Source organism: Betta splendens, chromosome 2 (assembly GCF_900634795.4).
Source record: "Betta splendens chromosome 2, fBetSpl5.4, whole genome shotgun sequence".
Classification (NCBI taxonomy): Eukaryota; Metazoa; Chordata; class Actinopteri; order Anabantiformes; family Osphronemidae; genus Betta; species Betta splendens.
Window position 1 is genome coordinate 24,289,512 of NC_040882.2, and position 21,751 is coordinate 24,311,262.

General features: G+C 44.9%; 1 protein-coding gene across 19 annotated transcripts in view; it reads right to left on the bottom strand.

Annotated features, from left to right (window-relative positions):
* Nucleotides 1–6,157: 6,157 nt before the first annotated feature.
* Nucleotides 6,158–21,751, bottom strand: part of LOC114851028 (adhesion G protein-coupled receptor L3-like) — a 160,724-nt gene continuing 145,130 nt past the window's right edge. For 6 of the 19 annotated variants that reach the window (XM_055514602.1, XM_041069826.2, XM_029142547.3 and 3 more), the window contains 4 exons: nt 16,132–16,300; nt 15,853–15,978; nt 14,034–14,130; nt 6,158–8,858 (listed from right to left, as the gene is read on the bottom strand). In XM_055514602.1, coding sequence (XP_055370577.1) covers nt 7,903–8,858; nt 14,034–14,130; nt 15,853–15,978; nt 16,132–16,300 — 1,348 coding nt within the window. In that variant the 3' untranslated portion in view covers nt 6,158–7,902. Of the gene's footprint in view, nt 8,859–10,040; nt 10,093–11,216; nt 11,343–14,033; nt 14,131–15,852; nt 15,979–16,131; nt 16,301–21,751 lie in introns of all 19 variants that reach the window. The other 13 variants (XM_055514571.1, XM_029142545.3, XM_055514567.1 and 10 more) reach the window with 5 other exon arrangements.

A 21,751-nucleotide genomic window follows, 5' to 3' on the forward strand; every position in this document is an offset into this window, starting at 1 on the left:
TATGTTTGAGGACAAACGTTTGTAGCCACAGTCGCAATTTCAAAATATGTCTCCTCCTTGTTTTTCTCCAGACGTCTGCCAAAAATTATCATTAGAGTCTATGGGAGAATTTCAGGATCTCTCTGTGCTTTGAGGTCGATAGCGACTAAAGTATAAGTCTGAGGGTAAAGCCAGACACATCATTAGAAAGAAGACAAGTATGACTACGATTTAGTGAAATAATTACGTTCATAGAGTAAAAATTGTGGCTGTAGTGACGAGTTAGAGACAGAAGTTCTGTCTTAAAAAAGCGCACCTTCTCACTGTAGCTGTGACATCACGCACTCTAAATGACCCAATACACACTAATGGAAAAGCTGAAAATTTAACAAAAACCACACCATATTTAAACGCTCACTAGTCGAAAAGTATAGAAGATACGACAACGATGATTTACGAGGAGAAAGTTGAGCAATGATGGACGCTTTTGAAGTTGAAATGACGTTTCTACGCCAAAGTATGACAATGATAGACGCTGATGAAAAGAGGGAAGTTGACAAAAAGTTTAACGATGATTCCCATAGACGACCATTATAAAAAAACGATGAAAAAAGTTGAATAACGTTAAAAGTTGAAAAGCTGAAAACATAAAAAGTAATAGCCCACATCTCCTAAAGATGACACACGTTTAGAAAGTTGAACGACAATTCTACGATGAAGCGTTAAAAAGTAGATAGCAATCAAAAAAAGGGCGGAATAAGTAGAAGAAGAATAATAATAATAACTAGAAAAAGTAATTTCTCGAGAAATTACGTGGGAGAGCTGATCTGCTGCCGCAACGATGACAAACGCTGATTAAGCTGCTGACGTCAAAAAGTTGACTACGTCCAAAAGTTGACTACGGCAAAACGATGAAAACGATGAAAACGAGAAAACGTTGACAAAGATTAAAACGATGACAAAAGATGGCGATTAAAAAGATGGTGATTAAAAAGATGACCAAGGTCATACTATGACAATATTAAAGAGATGACAATGATTCAAAAGTTGACCAAGGTTAAAAGATGTCAAAGATTAAAAGGTTGACCAATGTGCATTGTTGACAATCATAAATAAGCTGACTATCTTTTTGATTTGAAGAAAGTATTTGTAAATAATTACCTAACTGTGTAATATTTTAATAACTAGTAGAAATTTACCAGTCAGAAACAAAAATCTTGCCATTTAGGTAATAAATTACATTGTTGCTTTTATTTTGAAAGGATTTAGAGGTTGTGTGTGGGCGATTACTAAACTATAAAATAGTCATTAGATAGTCATAATTTATCATTCAATAGCAAGAATAGCCCTATTAAAGCAAAAGATTTAGATTTAGCCCTTTCAGAATAAAAGCACCCTAATAAGTTTGAGTGGCTATTTACTGAACTCTAAAGTAGTCCCATTAACGATTGGTAAGTATTCAGAACCACAAATTTTTTTAATCAATCTTGCCATTAAAGGTAATAAATTGTAATTGGTGCTTTTATTTTGAAAGGATTTAGAGGAAATGTGTGGGGGTAATAGCGTAACTGTCAATTAGTCTTTAATTACCCATTCAAAGGCAAAAACAGTGCAGTTAAAGCTAATAATTGGCATTGGTGCTTTTATTTTGAAAGGATGTAGAGGAAGCACGTGTGGGTAATTACTAAACTGTTAATCTATCTTTAAATAGTCATAATTACCCATCTAAAAGTTGAAATATTGCTATTAAAGCTAATTATTTGGCTTGGTGCTTTTATTTTGAAAGGATTTAGAGGAAGTGTGAGCTTAATTACTACACAATCCAATAGTGTAGTTGAGTAATCAGTAATACGCATGGAACTGCTGTCTACACTGAGCATCAGCAGTTTGACCTGTCAGTGAAATCTGCAGCTGCGCTGTCGCCATGGAGACGAAAGGCGGGAAAATCAGGCTCACTCTGCTCTGTAAAAGCAGAGTGTCACCCTGTATAAACAGGCTTGTTCCAGCTAAACCATGATAGTTATCACAAAAATTATTTCATTTTACGAGTCCCAAGGCTTCAATGAGCAAATGGTGTGAATTTTATGTTTGAGGATAAAAGCTTGTAGCCACAGTGGCAATTTCAAAATATGTCTCCTCTGTTTTTCTCCCCAGACGTCTGCCAAAAATTATCATTAGAGTCTATGGGAGAATTTCGGGATCTCTCTGCGCTTTGAGGTTGATAGCGACTAAAGTATAGGTCTGAGGGTATATCCAGACACATCATTAGAAAGAAGACAAGTATGACTACGATTTAGTGAAGGAATTATGTTGATAGAGTAAAAATTGTGGCTGTAGTGACAAGTTAGAGACAGAAGTTCTGTCTTAAAAAAGCGCACCTTCTCACTGTAGCTGTGACATCACGCACTCTAACAGAGCCAATACACACTAATGGAAAAGCTGAAAATTTAACAAAAACCACACCATATTTAAACGCTCACAAGTCGAAAACTATAAAAGATACGAGGACGCTGATTTACACGGAGAACGTTGAAAGACGATAGACGCTTTTGACGTTGAAATGACGTTTCTACGCCAAAGTATGACGATGATAGACGCTGATGAAAAGAGGGAAGTTGACAGAAAGTTGAACGATGATTCCCATAGACGACCATTATAAAAAAACGACGGAAAACGTTGAATAACGTTAAAAGTTGAAAAGCTGAAAACGTGAAAAGTAATAGCCTGCATCGTCTAACGATGACGCATGTTTAGAACGTTGAACGATGATTCTGCGATGAAGCGTTGAGAAGTAGATAGCGACCGAAAAACGGGGCGAAATAATAAGAATAATAATAATAAAGAGCGAAGATCTCAATAGTGTGAGAGCTGTTCAGCTCTCCCACTAATAAAGACCGAAGATAACAATAGTGTGAGAGCTGTTCAGCTCTCCCACTAATAATAAAGACCGAAGATAACAATAGTGTGAGAGCTGTTCAGCTCTCCCACTAATAAAGACCGAAGATAACAATAGTGTGAGAGCTGTTCAGCTCTCCCACTAACTAGATTATTTCTCCAAATGTGGATTCATATCCTGTTTTATAGATTATATATATAGACTAGTTAAATAAGTCAAAAACAGCTAAGCTTAGCTACTGTAGTGTTACAGTATATGTGCTACCTAGCTAAACGTGCTAACTGCTAAAAAATAGCAAGCTACATCAAACTAAAAACTCACTTCATATCAAAGCAACATCCTAACAGTAATGCTTCCTTGTTTCGATCCAGTTAGTCATCAACAAATTCACTGTGCATTCAAACACTTTAACTGTGAGGAAGATCTGCTAATGCTACATGGCCGTGCTTATCTACCTGTGGCGGCCATCTTGGAGGGTTATCATGTTGGTTTTATGGATGCAGTGATTGGTGGTATGAAAAAAATGAGTACTGACCTTTTAATTGTGACCTCAATTTAAAAATAGCTAAATTGGTGCAAAAGAAGGAAAGACACAGAAAAAGCAGAAGTGTCCCAGTCAAGGATCCATAAATTGTCCTGTGTGCATTAATAGATGTGAGTGACCCACTATTTCCCCTGTTTATAAGCCTGATAATAAAGTTTTGCTAGTTCTGTCAGAGGCATTGAGCTGCACTTCCAACAAAGATTTCATATCTCAAGCAGCAGAACCATCTAAAAGTCTTGAAGACTTTCGGTCCCAGAGTGGCGAGCATTGACAAAATCCTCCCTCTCACCTAAACCAATGTTATCTTGACAAAAAAACACCAGAGAGGTATTTTCTTTTATGTGCCAAGGCTGTCAAGTTCCCCCAATACACAAAGCTGGAGATGACATTGATTCACCTTTCATTTGGAATATGGCCAGACATTCAGACATTGATTTTCCACTATAGGGGCAAGATATGAAATGTGCCATTTTATAAATCATCCGAGCGGCTCGGTCGCTGGCGGGCGGGTGTTTCTGTGGCTACATCGCACACGGGCACCGGCTGGAGGGCTGGAGATTGGTTAAGTGCTGGTGAAGGGATGAGAGGAAAGTAGACGTCGCCCTTAACTGCCATCAACAAGGACGTGTCCTGTTCCATGGACTGAGCTTCACAGGGCCATTACAACACCAGTGTGTTGGTGTTTTTGAACACCTTTAGCGTGCGGTAACCTTGGAAACAAATTCAGATGTATTTAAGAATAAAGAACTCCAAGACGTCTGAAGAGTCTAAATTCCTAAACATAGCGGCAGAAATGCTGTAATATTGATTGGTTTTTGGTGGTTTGAAAGTGCTGTACTTTAAGAGCATTAAGCACATGTCAACTCTTACTCTGCCGTTAGGGAGGTAAGCAGAAAACCTCTAGCAATTAAGGATTTCAATCTAAAGTCCTGGACGGCTTGCGGAGCAAAATCAATATACACTTGTGCTAGTCAGAAAGTATTCTCACTTGGCCGCACAGCGTTAATAAAGAAAGCGTTTGACTTGAAAACTTCATCTGCTCGCTGCGATCCGTCTCACTTTCTGTTCCACTGAACATCTGTGCGGACCAATGGGAAGCGAGCGGCGCTAGTTATTCACCGTGGCATTTTATGCCAGACAAGCATGTTTCCGGGCAGCCTCGGGCCCAGGGTGGCCTTCCAGCTTGCATAACAACTCATTAATAAAGTGGATAGGAGGCCGGAGTCACATCTTCAGCACATAGCACGAACCCGCCTGGGTTTTCAAATGCCACTCAAAGTGATGCAGCGCTGACGGCCAGAGCACTTTCTGTCCACCAAAGTCATTTCTCTAAATAAAAATCCATGCTCGCGCACATGGACCAGAATAACAGCTCCAGCTCTGCTCTTGCCTGCATTGATGCAAGATCCAGACCGCAATAAGAGGAGGCGCACATCCCCCGCCCCAGAATGAGTCACCCGTCAATCACAACACCTGCTCAGAGGGAAAGGCTTGATTCACTTTACATGGTGAACATAAACGCAGGAGGTAAAAAGAATGATTTAATAATAGGAATTTCATTTCAACAGCACGTTGTGCAAAATAACTCCATGTGTCCATTCGCTGTTTGAACTCAGTCCCTTTACGGTGACCGAGGAGCTCACAGCTCTAATGTATATCTTCATGTGTCTTTGCCCACATAGACACTCAGACAGGCTCAGTTTACTGCTCCAAACCCGCCGAACCGACCCAAACGACTGTTTGATGATGAAAGTTGAACATTTCACAAATCCAAGATGTTTTTCTCAGGAGCCAGTAAACACTGAGCCTGCGTTGCTCAGCCGGACGCGAACGCCTCCAAAGGCTCACGTTGCTCCGCGTCTGCTGGAAGTTTGGGGTCGGCATGTTTGCTGGCGATAAAAGATTGATGAGATGATGAGATTTTGCGGGATTGTTTTGAAGTCTCTCTGTCCTCTAGTGGTTAATAATCACTTAGAAGAGCTTTGAACTCCGGTGACTCATCGCTCTATTCTTGACTCGAGCTGAGAATAAAGCTGGTTGTTTTTCTATAAGAAACTGCTCCATACAGTATTAACACAGCACTGTTGTGAATGTGTTGACGAATGGTCGTACTGTAGCATCACTTTATGCAACAACTATGTGTGCTCCATATAACTGCAGCGGCTCAGTCTCCAGCTGATTCAACGTAACTGCATCCATTGTGAGCTCCCTTGATGCAATGCACCATCAAACTGCTCTAACTGCTGAGTGTCATCGTCTTGACTTAAGCAGCTCCGAAACACCAACTTCCTCACCTCTAACTTACCTCTGGCTCTGCCGCTCCTGTTCTCCTCTTTGTTCATATTTACTGGACAATGATGCTGAACATTGAACAGGCAAACTGCATCGCCTGGTGAAGAGAGGCTGCAGCAACATGTCAGAGACCACTGTGACTGAGCTTAAACAGTGAAGCTTTAGCAAAGAGTAAAACCACAGGAATCCGTCACTTGAAAGATGTGGAAGTTGGACAAACCCATTGTAATAGCAGGTAAAAAAATTATTAGCCAAACAATTAATTGAAAAAAATCACTGATTACTTTGTGATCCGGACATTAAACACTGTGACTGAAATGTTTCCCGTGTCTCTTCATCTCTTCTGTGTGGATTGAAATGTTCTGATGGTGATCAAGTCTTCCAGCATTATCAAACTCATGTTACACATCCAGCATGTGTAAAGAATCCATTAGTTACACCAGCAGTGATATTGAAATATTTATTACAGCTTATGAAACCACTGCTTCTATTGTAAAGCAGAGCATACAGAGCACATCCACTGTTGCCGGGCCAAAATCCGTTTGGCACTAAAACGGGCAGAGGGCTAATGAGGCATATTAACCAAAAGAAGAACAAGTATCATTATCGACGGTTGCATCATGTGATGGACGTCTGCTGTTGTCCATAAAAAACTGTTCCAAGACCAAGACAAACACCAGAACTTTTGTCAGAGCTAAGTAATAAATCTTAATCAGCAATTTTCACTGTTACAACCAACAGTAGTTAAGTGGTCATTCAACTTGAAACCAATACAAAAAAGGAATAAATAAGTAGCATAATTATAGCCAATAATAAAAAACTTATCTCTGCCACTAAACCTATTCTCATCCTCCATCTGGAATTGTTTATTTAAACAAATAAATAGATTTTCTCCTCCAAGCGCTTCCAGTTATTCTCACTTTAAAGGCTCCTCACTCTAATAATCTCCTTCTACTTTTATTTTTTTCCTACGCGTGCCTCATGCTCATCAATGTTCAAATCACTCTTTCTGAAAAGCGCAAGCGTTTCCTGAATGCCAATAGACGTGGAGAATGCTCTATGAACCTTTCTGACGGACACCTCATGATTAACTGGGACTGAGCGTCTCCTTGGCGATCTGTGTGTCAACGCTCCGCTATCTACACTGTAAAAAAGGAATCTAAAGAAGACTCAAACTCAAGAGAGAAAACAAAGGCGAATACGTTGCACGAAAATGCCTGCGCGATAAGTGTTTTGCTTTATTTTTTGTGTCGTCATGTTTTTATTTAGATGGTTGTTTCCTTTAAAGTGATAAGAGGAAAATAAATAAAAGCAGACTGGTACCAGAAACCCAGAAAGTCCAGCACAACAGAACAGAATTGATCCTAACCACTACATTTACAGAGACAAGCGACTTTCTTGGAACAAAAACAAACAAACAAACAAACAAACAAATGAAAAAAAAGCATACTATTATGTGTAATGCTAGTTGTCTGTACAATTACATAGAAATTTCTCATAATTATCTTATTAGTTTTTTCTCCCTCTTAACAACTGTTATTACATTAAAATGAAAGAAAAAAAGGACAGCTATGCTCCAAAGCATACGGTCAATAATTCCTTCATGGTAATTGTTCGAAATGTGTTTGTGTGTGTGTTTCACTGTGTCTGTGTGTGTGTGGTCGTCTTTTCCCCATCGAAGGAACACTTCAGCAAACAAAATGTGCTGCAACTCACCAAAGAGGAAGAAAATCTTTCAAAAAGTCAATATAGATACAGAAGTATAATAAAATAGTCCTTTTTTTAAATTCCCCTATTAATCCGGTGAAGTCTGTGGTTTCGACTCCGAGAGTTTGGGGCTACGCAGTTCGTTTGACTGTCACATTAGGCCTGTACGACCTAAAAATCCTGTGCGAGTTACTGCCTCTTTTCACACGGAGACAAAACACGCCAAACCACGCAGGGCTCGAGGGAGGGAAACACAACATCAACAATTTCCCGCAATGTCTGAGCAAATACAGTCACATTTCAGCCCCCGTACGTTGCAATTATCCTGTTCGTGGTCAGTAACAGTAGAGTTGTTTACTTTGCCTCAGTTTTCGGGACACAGAATTAAAAAGAAAGGCTACCACTGCCAACGACTGATGGAACAAGGCGACACTGGGAGGAGGACTACGGTAATAAGGAGGACACAGGTGGGATGGCGTTGGGCCTATAGGCTGGTGACCAGGTGCGAGGGCTCCTGTTGGGCCTCTTCTGGGGATAGATCCTCTTTGTTGGGCGGCACGATGAAGCCGTCGCTGCTGCCCCGCCCCAGCTGGTAGTACGAGTGCAGCTGATGGAGGTGGTTATGCGAGCCCAGGTTGGGCATGCTCTTGTAGTAAACGTCGTCCGAACTGGCCTCAGGGCTCTTGGCATCGCCGCCGCCGCCGTCCTTGGAGCCTTCGGCGGGTTCTGCAGACACATCGGGCAGGCCAGGCAGCATGGGCATGCTGGTGTAAAGGGAGTCTCTCTGGTGGTTGCGGGTGGGAGACGAGCCCTCGTCCTCGGTGTGCTCGTTACTGAGCAAGGGAAAGAAACTTTCACTGTTCTCCTGGGGGATCCTCCTTCGGGACGAGGAGGATGTGGTGGTGGTGGTGGAGAAATTGTGGTGGGGCAGTGGAAGGGGTGGTGGCACAGGTTGGAGGTGATTGTGAAGGTTATCCACCGTCTGCAGGGCCGGGTTCGGCCTTTGAGGCAGGAGCGGCGCGTTGGACTCCTCGCGGATCAACTCCAGGCCCAGGCCTTCGTCGTGGTGCGGACCAAAGGTGGAGTGGTCGTCCAGGCTCAGTGCAACATTCATGCCCAGCCCCACTCCCAAGCCCATCCCATATCCGCTGTCCTTGCCACCGTTGCTAACATTATTGACCAGCTTATTCATGAGATTCCGGTTTTGCTCGGATGAGCGCTCGTGGGAATTGTTGAGGTAGGAGGGGATATAATTGGAGGTGAGCTCTTTCAGGATCTTCTTTTCCAGGGTGGTCTCCTTGTGGTTGTAGCCCCGATCAATGATCTGGACACAGTCACTCATGTACTCGGCGCTGGCGATGCTGTAGCTGTTGCCATGGTTACCATTCAGTGGTAGAGTATCCATGACACTTGTATCCCGGGCATTGTTCAGGATTCCCTCTGGAATGACAAACACAGGTCGGGTGGAGGAGAGGGAGCGAGGTTAGAGTGAGCGAGGGAGAAAGGTGAAACTTGATGGGATATAATTGCCACAGCTATAGATCAGCCATTTTTACAAACACAATTTACACCCATCAAATACTGGAGCCCTTTTATTCTGAAATAGGTCCCAACTCTCAAGCACTCTCAGTACATAATGCCACACAATCCTCTAACAATGTGGAAATAACAAGCCCACATTGTTCCCATCATGTATTTACGTTATACTTACCTTGTTACGTTTTCTAACAGCTAACGTCATTTACTTTACATTTAACTTATGCAATTACTCTGTGGCAGGGGTGGAAACACTGATACGTGTGGACACACAGCACACAACAGCAAGCTCAAGCACGGCACCAGTTTACACAGCATACGCACGGAGCATGCAAAGACGAAAATAACAGCCATGCGAGTCACAAATCACAACGTAAACACAAAGCAGCAATAAATCTGGACCCAGACACTTAGTCCCATACGAGCATCGTGAAAAAGACTAATCATGACGTCCAACAAGAATTATTGCACTACTTCTGAGTAAAAAACACAGTGGAAGGAAGCAAACTGTATGTGCTCCCAGCTGTACAGTTTTCATGTCATCCTTTTGAGCAGGTCCATGGCATCAACATCAAAGCACATCTTTGCCCATTATTCAGACGACCTTAAACAAGGCCGTCCGGCTTGTTAAGAGTGTCAAGCGCACGGTCTGACCTCCTGAATATTTGACAAGGCGCATTTCTGAGACCTTCACGAACTGTATTAGCTAGATCAAAGTGAACGGTGGAAGAACACAAGTGCGTGAACAAAGGCACGGGCGCTCAATGTTCACCTAACGGACTATGGATCGATGTGCATCGACGTGCCTTATGAAATGTTGAGGTGGGTCTCGGCGCTGACTGTAATTGGATTTGCCTATTTGATATAAAGTGCGCCAATAGATATTTGCCTGCAGAAGCGGCACATCCCTGTAGTCGAGTGCAAACCACAGCAAGCAGTGTGATTTAAAGTGATTTAGCACAGCTACTTGTACTGGTGAAGGTCTTTGTCATATAAGAAAGCTATTACTTCCAAAGGGAATGACATATTTTTCATTACCACTTTGTCAGCATCGAGTGAAAAGAAAGTAAAGCCAAAGTCAATTACATTTGATAAGCAATGTTTAGTTTGACTCCCATACTTGTCTCTCTGTAGGGCTCTTTTAAGGACAGCATGAGGGAAAGGAAAGAAGAAAACAGAATAAGCGTAACAGTGGCAGGTAGGAAGACATGTGCACATACAGGACAGTCTGCAGCCGATGACCGTTTCAAGATGTCACCACGGGAAAATCACAATGCACAGGATCTGGTAACAAGTACAGGAGGAGGAACGCTCCTGCAGACTCCGAAGAGTGAAACACAGCAGAGGGACGCGCACATCAAACGCACTCTTTTCATGCATTTGCATATTCACATATTTCTTTTCACATCTATTCTGTAGCAATGAGTGTAAATTACAGTTCTCTGTCGAGCTCTGTTTGCAGCACATAGAAATTATCCCGTGATCAAAGCTTACACAGGTTCCTGAGGCCTAAAGGCTCAGAGGGTTACAGCAGTGCTATACTAAGTGCTGAGAGCTGCTATAAAGTAACTGCTCTGTGGAGAGCCAGACAGTTCTGCTGGTCCCAGATCACAACGCGTCGCTACCTGGAGGCTCAGAGAGACGTTCTACGACTCAGAGCGAAAATATATGTTGAGTGACGGCCGAAATACGAGTGTGAGAAAATGCAACCGCGAACTTTGGTTTCAATCACACGTGAGGTAAAAATAACACATTAAAAAAAACACGTTAATGATCGTGTTTGATCTTCAGACTCGTCTCTGCACATTTAATTAATATAAAGGAAGTGAAACGGACAGACTGAGGACATGGCGCACAAACATCACACACAACATTAGAGCACATTTAAACTGTGGCACTGGGGATGTATCCGGCTCCACGTGGCCCCTCATTCCTCCTCACTGTTGCTACGACCCATTTGCCGGCCAAACAGCCACAAGCCAAAGCCGTTGTGCGGACGCCGCCAACGGAAGCCAGGATACACCTCCAGTGGAAAAACCCCACAGCACCACAACCCTGTGGGGTTTTACACAGAAGCTACAGTTTGTTCAATGCTAACACGACATCTTGAGCAGAGTTTTAATTTTTCCCAATCGTGGAGCAACTCCGTGTTCCTGCAGAGGAACAGAGAGGCGGAACGTGGGTTTCTCTACAAGCAGATGGGGGGAAAAACCAAAACGCTGCTCTAGCCACAATGTTGAAAATGAAAAGAAGCTAGCACACCTTGTGTGTTGTACATGCCCAGAGGGTTGTTATAGACGGCCGATTCCCCAAGCAATGTATTATAGGGATTGTTAGTGCCATGAGGACGTAGGAGTGCATTAGGTATAAGATGGTTAGCCATAGCCCCTGGAGCAGCCAGAGACAGAGAGACAGAAACAGGCAGGTGGGTCGATAAACAGACAGAGAGAGAGAGAAGGAGAGAAACACACATATCAGTTGGGCAGATGCAGCAATGACAGCCATTAACATCCAAATGATCACATGATCATTAATGCGAGGGGTTCGTGGCTAATGGGACCAATGGAGGCGCGTTAATCGTGTTGTTAGCGTCGGCCATTAGCCTCGGCGCCGAGGCCGCGGGCGGGAGGTGTCCGCGCTGAGGCTGGAGGCTCCTCCAGGCTGAGCTAATGAACACAACAGGAAGCTGGAACACAACATAAGCTGCAGTGGTCACGAAGGTTGGGCCTTTGGATTATTGCCGCCGCTGTTCCACTGCTGGGACTTGGCCGGGATCAGCCAACGCTGCCACAGCGGATCATCCCGCGAGCAGCTCTGCATTTAAAGGCGGCGCTTTGAAACGCGAACGGCGCAGACTCCCCCGTGTTTGTTTTTCTTCACTGGTGATAAAAAATAATTTATTTTCAAGTGCTTGAATACATTATGGATATCAAGTACGCTGGAAATGTTTGTGACTCGCATTCATTTCCTGTTTACAAGATGTTTTTCCCCCCTGTCAACATGATATGATGCTATTATTTTTAAAGAAGCCAAATTCAGGCCTGATGCCGAGGATCCGCGCGCTTCCAGAATCACTACGCCGGAGCGGGTAAACATCTTTTTACCTGAGGTAAGAGTACACAGCAATTAGACCCTCCCGCAGAGTGTACTGTTCTTTTTCAATGCTCCGAATCTGTCAAACCAATGGGAAAGAGAGTTTGATGTGTTCTCCCCTCGTTTCAAAAGTTGGTTCCACACACTCATTTTCTCTCCTGGGATGATTCTTAATGAAATTATTATAATATGAGCTGCAGTACTGCTAATTCAGGCTCATCTGTAAGGATTATTCTTATTTTTTCTTTGAGTAAATAAGTGTTAATTAAAGATATTATAAATCTGCTTGGGAATCAGAACATTGTTGTGATTAAAAACGGGTAATTTGCTGTTGCTGCTTGTCCTAATTACAGAGTTTTCCATAAACACCCGCCCCTTTTGAATTCTGCTGATCAAAGATGTGTCTCTCATTGTGTCGGTTTGATAAATTGGAAAATTTCCAGGACCGCAGCGATTGTGCCGCACTGATAATCCCCAGCGCCGGGATAAACTGCACATGCAACGCCGTGGCGATGATTGCGCGGATCCGCTCTTGAGAGAAGTGCAGCGGGACCGAGATCGCTCCCTCCACGTGAGGCGCCGCCGCTCGGAGATTAAAAAGGACAAAAATCAGCGGGAAATATTTACTCCCCGACACATAATTCCTTAATAACGGCGCGGATGCAGCCCCGGATAAGTGCGAGTCTATTTGCATCTGCTCCTTGTGATACTTGAAGTGGCAGCACACACTTGCTGGCACGCTCTGGAGCTCTTGTGAGCTTCGTCTCCATCAGATACAGTCTGGTGGGAAGCCAGAGGTATAAAGTTGCATTAATAATTCCTATCTCCGCCTTTTATCGGTGTCTTTTATGGAACATCCTTGCAGGCCGCCTTTCGCCCGGCGACCTCCAGCTCCACTGCAGCCTCTCCACAGTGGATAAAGGCCGTGCGTGTTGATGGCGCTAAGCTGAGTGCCTAATTATTGAGATCTCGACACTTCCTCCCTGTGTCGAACGATCATCCATCATTGTAACTATGCATTAGTGTCTACGCAAGCAGGCGCCCAGAGCGAATTTAGAGCACGAGCGGCGAAGAACTGCAGCCCTCCATCAACATATGCAACAAGGGAGGGGGGGGCGAGGGCATATGCACTGCTGGATGTCAAGGCTGCAGCGGTGATTCCTTCTCTGAGCAACCTCTGAAGACCCTGAAGTTAACTTTATTTACTCTGCTGCTGTCAAAGCCATTATGGTAAAATACTTTCTATAAACGTCTTTCTGAGGGGGAATTCCGCCGCATTGATTTTTTTTAGCTTGTTATTCAGCACTTTTCCTGAGAGGAAGCCCAGTTTGCGTTTCAAGGCTGCTGCGGTCTGATGGCACAACGTTGCCTCGCTTGGCAGCGGGAAAAGCAGGTGTCGTTTGCAGCACGTGCACGTGTTAACGCAGCGAACGCAAACTTTCATCCACAGTGAATGAGAATTTACTTTTGGTTAATGTCCTAAGAGTCTGAACGGTTTGACTCCGCGCCCAACGGTAAAAAAATGATTTGTTGATGCTTCAAATAAACAATTTTCTGCAGCAGTGTGACACCAAAAAGGGTTTTATCCCTTCAATCTGTGCCTCGTATTCAGAAACACGTTCTCTTTCATACAGGCAAAAATGTTGAGTGTCGCATGACTATTGACAGTTTTCAGGCAGCTTGAACGTTCGTGTGTAAAAAGAACGCTTTTCAACAATTCCCTTGTTAAAATAATTTTTTCGCTCTTCTTTTAATTATTTGAGGCATCTGAGGCAAGCAATAGTGAAACTGCTGATTTTCCTCACTGCGAGGTGTTGGATCAAGGTTTAGATGTCAAAATAAAAGGCTGATTGTTCTGTCAGCGCACTGTGTCACGCTGATTGTTAGGACGATTCAAAAGAGCAGTGGGCAAAAGAAGCTCCTCAGCGTTAGTTATGTACTCGCAGCTGAGTCATTCAGGAACCTGTTTGCTGTGGGACCAAGTACCTCTGTTGAGTGACGCAGAGCTGTTGATGTCACCGGTCATGAATGACGACTCGGACTGTTTCCTGACCGTGTCGTTCCACATTCTGCGGATGCGACTCTGCAGAGAAGAAAGGAAGAAAGAAATGAGTCACAACATTGGCTATTGAAGTAAAAGCCTAAATTACACCACAGTTCAAATGGAAACGTTGCAAACATGTCTGTCATCGTTACCTTCAGCTCATCATAATAAAATATGATAAACACAGCAAAGTGAGGCTACGGGAAGTAATCTGCATTTAAAGATGAGCCACTACTGGATGAGATGAAGACAAGCTCAAAGAGCAAAGGCTGAAGGCTCAAGCTGAAGCTGGAGCTTTTTCTCCTTTGTTTCGAGCTCATCACAATACACTAACAACCTTGCAGTCACCAAGTTCGCAGCTGAAATCTGTTAGTGTCGCAACATTAAATGTTAATCAGCCAAAACAAAGGCAGAAAACAAATGTGTTGGCCGAACTGTTCCATCGACAGTGATTTCATTGGTGCAGTGTTGGCTTGAGGACGTTCACAGCACCAAGCTCCTTTAAGCCGTCTGTTTTACTGGGGTCACTCCTACGACCCTCAGCAGCGCGTCTACGGCTCCCCACGGGAATTTACGACGGGACGCTGTTTATAGTGACCCGAGTCTGTAAATCCATCAGATCAATAAGAGCAACAGCAATCTATTAATTACACGCGTGCTTCTCTGCCTGGACCACAAGCAATGAAGCACTAAAGAAACGTTTCATTTATTTCTTTACACATCTCTAACAGACTATTTGAAAGTAGTGGCACTTTGCTGTAACCATTACCTATTTTTGGGAAGCTGTCTCACCACCTCACCTAATCTCCCCCTGGGTAACTCCAGTGCAGAGCGGCCACAGACCTGTTTTGATTCATACATGCTTCCTCATCACATCCTCAACGAGGCGAAAACTGCCCCCACACAGAGCTGCATCACATATTCCAGTAGCGACACAGCTGATCGCACACAGTGCTGCTCCAAGCGCCCGTGAGGTGGATGGATTGGAAGCCAAGTAATTCTCCTTGTGTCGGACACGTGCGCGTTAGCAGGTCCTTCGCTGATTACACATTCATTTAGATGCCTCAAAGTTCGCCATAAACAGCCTCGTCTTCCTGAGTGTTTCCATTCGTGCATCGACTGAGCATGAGGTTAGAGCCATCTTGTCAAAGCACTGTTTATAATTAAACGCTTTGATCTGTATGCAGAATCAAGCTTGTACCGTGGGCTGCCACTGCATGCCTCACTCTAAGGACTATTTATAATTGAACACTGGAAGGAAATCGCACTCTTTGGAGTATGGATATGATGTTCAATTATAGTGCATCGTGGAAATTCATCCTATACTTCATGTCAATGTGGGAGGAATCCATTAACAATTTACTTTACAAGGAGACTTAACCACTTAGGAACAAAACTCACACGTCTTGGCAGAGACAGTCGAATCTGCATTTATGAGCATGAGCACATTCCCCACAAAGCTGGAGCCAGCGCTTCAGTCAGTGTGTTGGTGCCGCCGTGCCAGCGAGCAGCTCAGACCTGCAGCACTGACTTCACATACTGTGTTCCGCTCGATGTACAGTAAAGGACGTGTTTCAACCAGGGCTGGTGTTCCTCGTGGTATAAGACGCAAACATGCACAACCTCTGTGTATTTGTTCTGCTAGGAAACGCATACAGTATACGCTGGGTCTCCAGCTACTATGCTCATGAAAAGGCTGCACAGTGAACGGAGCAGCGAGGCTTCTAGTAACACAGATGGACATGAGAAAGCTCTCGCCACCTGTGACCCTGTAGAGTAGCGTCCCGGAGCCCGGGAGGCGGTGCCCTTCCCCGACCCGATGGAGCTGTCCACGCTCTTCCCACTGCAGCAGTGAGTTCGCAGGCACTTCCCGTACTCCTTACGCACCTGTGTGGACACGGACGAAAGCGATAGCACAACAGGTGCACAATTAGACGTACAACATGGAACTCATTCATTTAATAACAGTCCACGCACAGGCCAGTGGCGCCACATTCAACCATCTCTGGGTTCGGCAGGTAAATAAAGTTCAAACCGTACCTTTTTCTGCAGGACACAGTGGAAGATGAAGATGAACATTCCCTGGAGGGAGTTGAAGATGGTGAACAGGTAGGCCATGACCACCGTGCTCTCGTTGACGTACATCAGGCCAAAGGCCCAGGTCAGGCCCAGCAGACATAACAAAGCAATGGCCCCAATCACCCACGACCTGGAATAAAAGAAAAAACGTAAAGGACGGGAAACACTGCACAATGAGGCAAATCACAGGTTAACATGGAGGGATGGTTCCTTTGATTTAGAGGTAATTCAACAAATACTCTGCTCACGGTGCCACTAATCTTCCATGGGAGGGAAAAAGCCCAAACACAATGAAGACATGGGACAATATGATGATGATTAAACCTCAGAATCATACATACAGTAATGAAGGTTTGTAGAAATCTGTGTCACATCTGCATAAATATGGCATTTTTCACATAAATTATTTGCACATAGAGTAAATTTCTCACACGCCGGGTTGTGCTGTCTGAGGTCTGGGATCAGTGTAAGCACCTACTCAAGCTGAAAGGTTGAGATAAATGCCCTCGAGAACACGGAGTGTAGTGACAATGAAGGGCTCTGTCTGGAACTACAGGTGCCATTTGAAAGTAATCACACTGTGTTCACACGGGGGAGTAAATGACAGATGGCATTATGGGAAAAACAGGCCTCCCATCGTTGTCTTACTTGATCTCGGGTTCATAATCCTGATAGCTGAGCAACAGAAAAAAAACAGCAAAACAAATGCATAAATACAAAAACAAAACAAAATCACACGACGAGAGGGTAGAGTCCAAAACACATGACCACTAACACGACGTAGACAGGTGGGAAACAACACAGCAAAGAGGAGGCTGGCGACACTCGCACTGTTCACAGCCAGACATCAAGGACAGACATTCGCAGGTTTTTGCAAAGCATTTGTTTGTGATTTACAGGCGTGAGGCATAATTATCTAGGTTTATAGAAGTATATACCTCCCTCATAAACGCTGGCAGACCTTCGCATTTAAGCTTTTATAAATGGGCCAGGTGTGCGGCAAAATTAATGATTTATGAATTCACCAGGGCAACCATTAAACATAATTTTCCCTGGGCTGTCTTAATGACCTGGTGGGAGAGGTACTTCATCAAGGCGGCTGCCCCCGGACTGGACACAGAAACAGAAGCAGTTGGCGCAGGGAACAAAATATCGTCCTCTAACAGGATGGCGGATGATAGAGGGGCGCGAGGCCGCGGGGGGACAGGAAATGAAGAGGCGACGGCTCTTATCGCACACCGCTCATCTTCTCGCGGAGCCATCGCACAAAGAGGCTGCGTAGCAGGAGCTTCCAGAGACGGAGTAACAGTCAGTGGAACGCATTAACAGCTCACTTACAAATGAAGAGCCTGAGGAGTTTTATCCTGTCAGAGCTGTGTCATCACCAGGGTCCAAATAGCTTATAAATAATTCTCAAAATAGGTTTTTATAGGGAATCAAATAAGAAACCTAAGCAATTTAAGCTCTGGCGCACAAAGCCATAGATTGGTCTGAATGGCAGTGAAATATATAGACATACTATCCGTCCCCGAGGGTGCAGCAGAGCACTTGGAGGCTTTTGAAGCACAAAAAAAAGTGAGAAAAGCTTTATTGTGCTAATCATCGAGCAGACCCACCAAAAACGAGCCATTCCAGTCGGGGACCTACTTCAGACTGTGGCATCAAATTACCACCAATATCCTCCCAAACGACTTCATTTGTAGAGGTGCCATTCGTTGCAATGTCACAGATCATTTATGTACCAGATTGCAATTGGTCAATTCACTCCGTTTTAAATGCGCATGAAGTAATTTTATAGGCTGAGGAAATGGGGAATCGGGGATTATGCCTAAGATGCTAATCACCTTAAGGTGTTTAGGACATCAACGAAGCAGCGTATTTGACGTTAGGTACCATTTCGTTCATCTTTGACATCATCCTCATTGACGCAGCTCATTTAGTTCTTCAGCTCCTCAGAGGAACATACACAAGATGAAACCTCTCTCTAAATATGTTCATGGGTTTTAATGTCACACCAGAGCAAAACGTTACACTATCATCCATGAATCACAGGCAGCCGCTGTCTCCTTTATGGGGCGAGGGAAGGAGGGAGGGGGGGCACATCAAACACAAAACCAATTCTGTTGTACAACCTCTACTGAGAAATGTTGCATCTTACCAGTGCCACTCTACAATAACACATCCATCATAATAACGGTAGCTAAAATGAAGAGGAAGAAAAAAAAGGGGGAGGGGGTGAAAAACAGAAACGTGTTAAAGATAAACACGGCGAGATAAAAAGGCAGGACGAGTGCTAATCAAAAGACAGAAAGAAAAGCAGGGAGGGAGAAAGAGATGCGCAGTGAAAGAGAAGTGAAACATCCATATTAAAACAAGGCAGCATGATGAAACCAGAGGAGAGAACGTGACATCAAACCATAGAGGACGCAGACGAGCAGAAAGATGAGACAAAAGCAGATATACCTCATTAAGCTAAGCTAGATCGACTTAATTAACCCGTAGGACGGGAACCATCGCCGGCTCACTTCGCTTCCAAGAGAAGTTCATACCATAAAAACAAGGTAATGGCAGATGTGAGCAGATCAGCTGCGATGGCGGGGGTCACGAGCGAGCTCGTCTCCTCCTCGCTTCTGATGAAACGGGGGCGGCGGGTCGCGGCTAGCTGCACGCGTTGCGACTAGCGCCTCGCGTCAGAGCTAACTCCACGCGCAGCCGCGTGTTGAGTAATGGCTAATGCGTCGGATGAATGAGAGGTGACAAACGCGCCGCAGGTCCACGGAGCTCCTGGTTTGTTCTGCCCAGTGGTCCTCTGTGCGGACTCAGAGTCAGTGAGACCGCGGGTCAAGCGGTCAGTTGTTTGGTGCATTATGGGAGGCCGGGGTCATAAATCACGCCGCACAGAGTCGATACTTTTGCGCAGAACAAACTACACGATGTGTCTTCACAGAAGCGAAGATGAAATAGTCTGGACCGAATGCACCTCGTCGTTATTTATTGTGCTCTGCTCATGTCAGACTATTTCAGATCAGACTCGGCTGAACCGCTAGCGTAGCTGGGTCAGCGCGCCGCCGCCGGTCTTCCCGTCTCTGCAGCGCGTGACCCGCAGCATATGTGGAATCCACGGGTCGCATTCAAGACTGGGCCGACGCCTCTATTTGCACCTATTCACACGGGTCTGTGGGAACACGCGCCTCTATTTTTGGGAGCGCATTGTTTAGGCATGTTGGTTTCTATTAGCGGACCTGCTGGTGATCGGGGCCCCCCGCTGTGAGCCCCGCCTCCGCTCCTGTTTTCACAGCGCGGGAAGGACATGGGAAAAGGTCGCGTGCCGTCGCGTTTGAAGGCAAAAGAAAGAGGAAGATGAACCCAGATTCCGATCATTTACACGTCTCCGAGGCTTTAACCTTGATGGACATGTCTCAGATTCCGATCGCTTACAAGACTCCGCGGCTTCAACCTCGAAGGACATGTCAACATTTCGCAGCTCTGTAGCTACAGTTCTGGTGAAAAGCAGCTTCGCTGTGAGACTCAGTGAGCACTTTATTAGGGACGCTGTACAAAACCAGCACTTTATATAGTGTCGATAATATACTTGTACATGTTTGGTATCAGACTGCATGTGTGTTGCTAATACAGTCCCACTCCTGCAGTCTTGTTTCTACCCTGTGCTGTTTTCCTGTGTTGATGCTGAGCTAGCGTTAGCTGGTAGCTCTCTCTGGACAACAGAGCGCTGCCTCTTTGCTGCTTTTCACTGACTTGACCCACGTTCGCTTTAAAATGAGGCCTCTGATGGGGCCCGGCCTCCAGCTGAGAGACAATGCAGAATATTAGATATTGCGGCTTAGCAACAGGGAAAGTGCAGACGACGGTGTTGAGACGGGCGACGGTGAAGCGCACGGTGATGTGACACGTCGCGGCGGCGCGGGCTGTTTCTGTGTGTGCCACTGAGCCGAGAGGAGCAGGGCAGACAGGGGCCACTGTGCTGAGACATAAGCAGTGATGTGATGCCACGGAGAGGAGGAAAAAGCACACACACACACACATCCACCGCCTGCCATAAACTAGACTAATCTGTCCAGAGTGGCCTGAAAAAAAGGCAGGCAGACAGCGAAAACAGAGCACAGACCCTTATCTATCATAGCAAACAGGCAGAAAACAACCTTACGGCATCTGTGGAGCGAGTTTGCTCTGACACCGAGTAGCAGGCGCTGACGTCAACCACACAAACCGCTGTGTCACTCCACCGGGTGAAGGGACATTAAAAACAGCTTTAAAGGCTTTTTCCACATCCAGTTTGACTTATAGACGAAGCCTGGCCAGTCTATTTATGTATTATATAGTCAAAATGCACGTCACGCTGACGTAAGCATTCATCAAATAACCACTCTGTCAATCACGGCGACCCACAGAGTTATGAATCATGACCCCAAGCCGCGGTTACTGTGATCCTATTCATTATTCAGCTCATTGTTTTTGGTTCCTGGAGCCTGCAACTAGTTTTCGATTCACTCTCACTGTTTTCATTAACCTCATTTCCAGCTGCAGCAGGTCGCTGTTTGTTCTGATGAAGCCAACCACATGCTTCCCTCCCAGATGAGGCGGCGTAAGAGGCCACGTTAGCTCCCTAGCGATGCCGCCATGGATACGTGTTTGTGGTTAGTTAGTAGTTAGTTGTTTCCCAGCAGCCACTGGTTTGCACAGATTCCGTATAGAACTAATTTGAGCAGACGTCTTAACTTCAAATGTGCATTTTTTTTAATATTTGCCTTTGCAATGCGTTTTATCCTCATGTGAAAGTTCAGCCTCTCGTTCCGCACTCACTCTGCCTCTTCAGTCTGAGGAATGCGGTCCCAAATGTGTCCTCCAGGGTGGTTTCATTTCTCCCCTGACCTGAAGCCACTTGAAACCAGCCTGCAGGATCCATTTGAGATGCCCACTCCGCTCCCACTGAAGGAGCTGCTCAGATAAGTGCTAGAGACATGTTTTGAAGTAACAAAACTCCAGATGCTATGACTCAGCCCATCCTCACTTTGATACCATTAAATGTCTGTAATAATAGAAAAGCAATACGAAGCTGGCCAAACGGAAACGGATGAAAGCCAGTGGACGCCATGAAAGCAGCGGTGCAGCGTAGGTAGAGCTTGTAGGAAGCAACACTACTCAATGTAAAAAAAAAATTAAAAACTTTCACAAACAAAGCCAAAGTTTTACAGTCATCATTGTCCCTCGAGCGCTCACATTATCTGAAAGCAGCCAGGCATAAGCAGATAAACACAGTCCAACACACGCATGAATATTCATCAGCAGCGTGTTGACACCAAGATAAGACCGGGTCAGGTCTGTCAGATTGTCTCCTGGCCTTTTCCCGCACAGACAACACTGTTCTTCAGATAATGACGGAGGCACAACAGAATACCTGTTTGATTTTAACCCTGCCTGACACGACCTTTGAGGATAATGGGGGGGTGCTTACCTCGCAGGCTACATCCCGGGGCCCTTGGGCCGCCTGCTCACAACCTTAAGTGCTTTTAATAAGGGTTTAAAATATGGACGGGAAAAGGCAACGACAAAGGGAATTGCT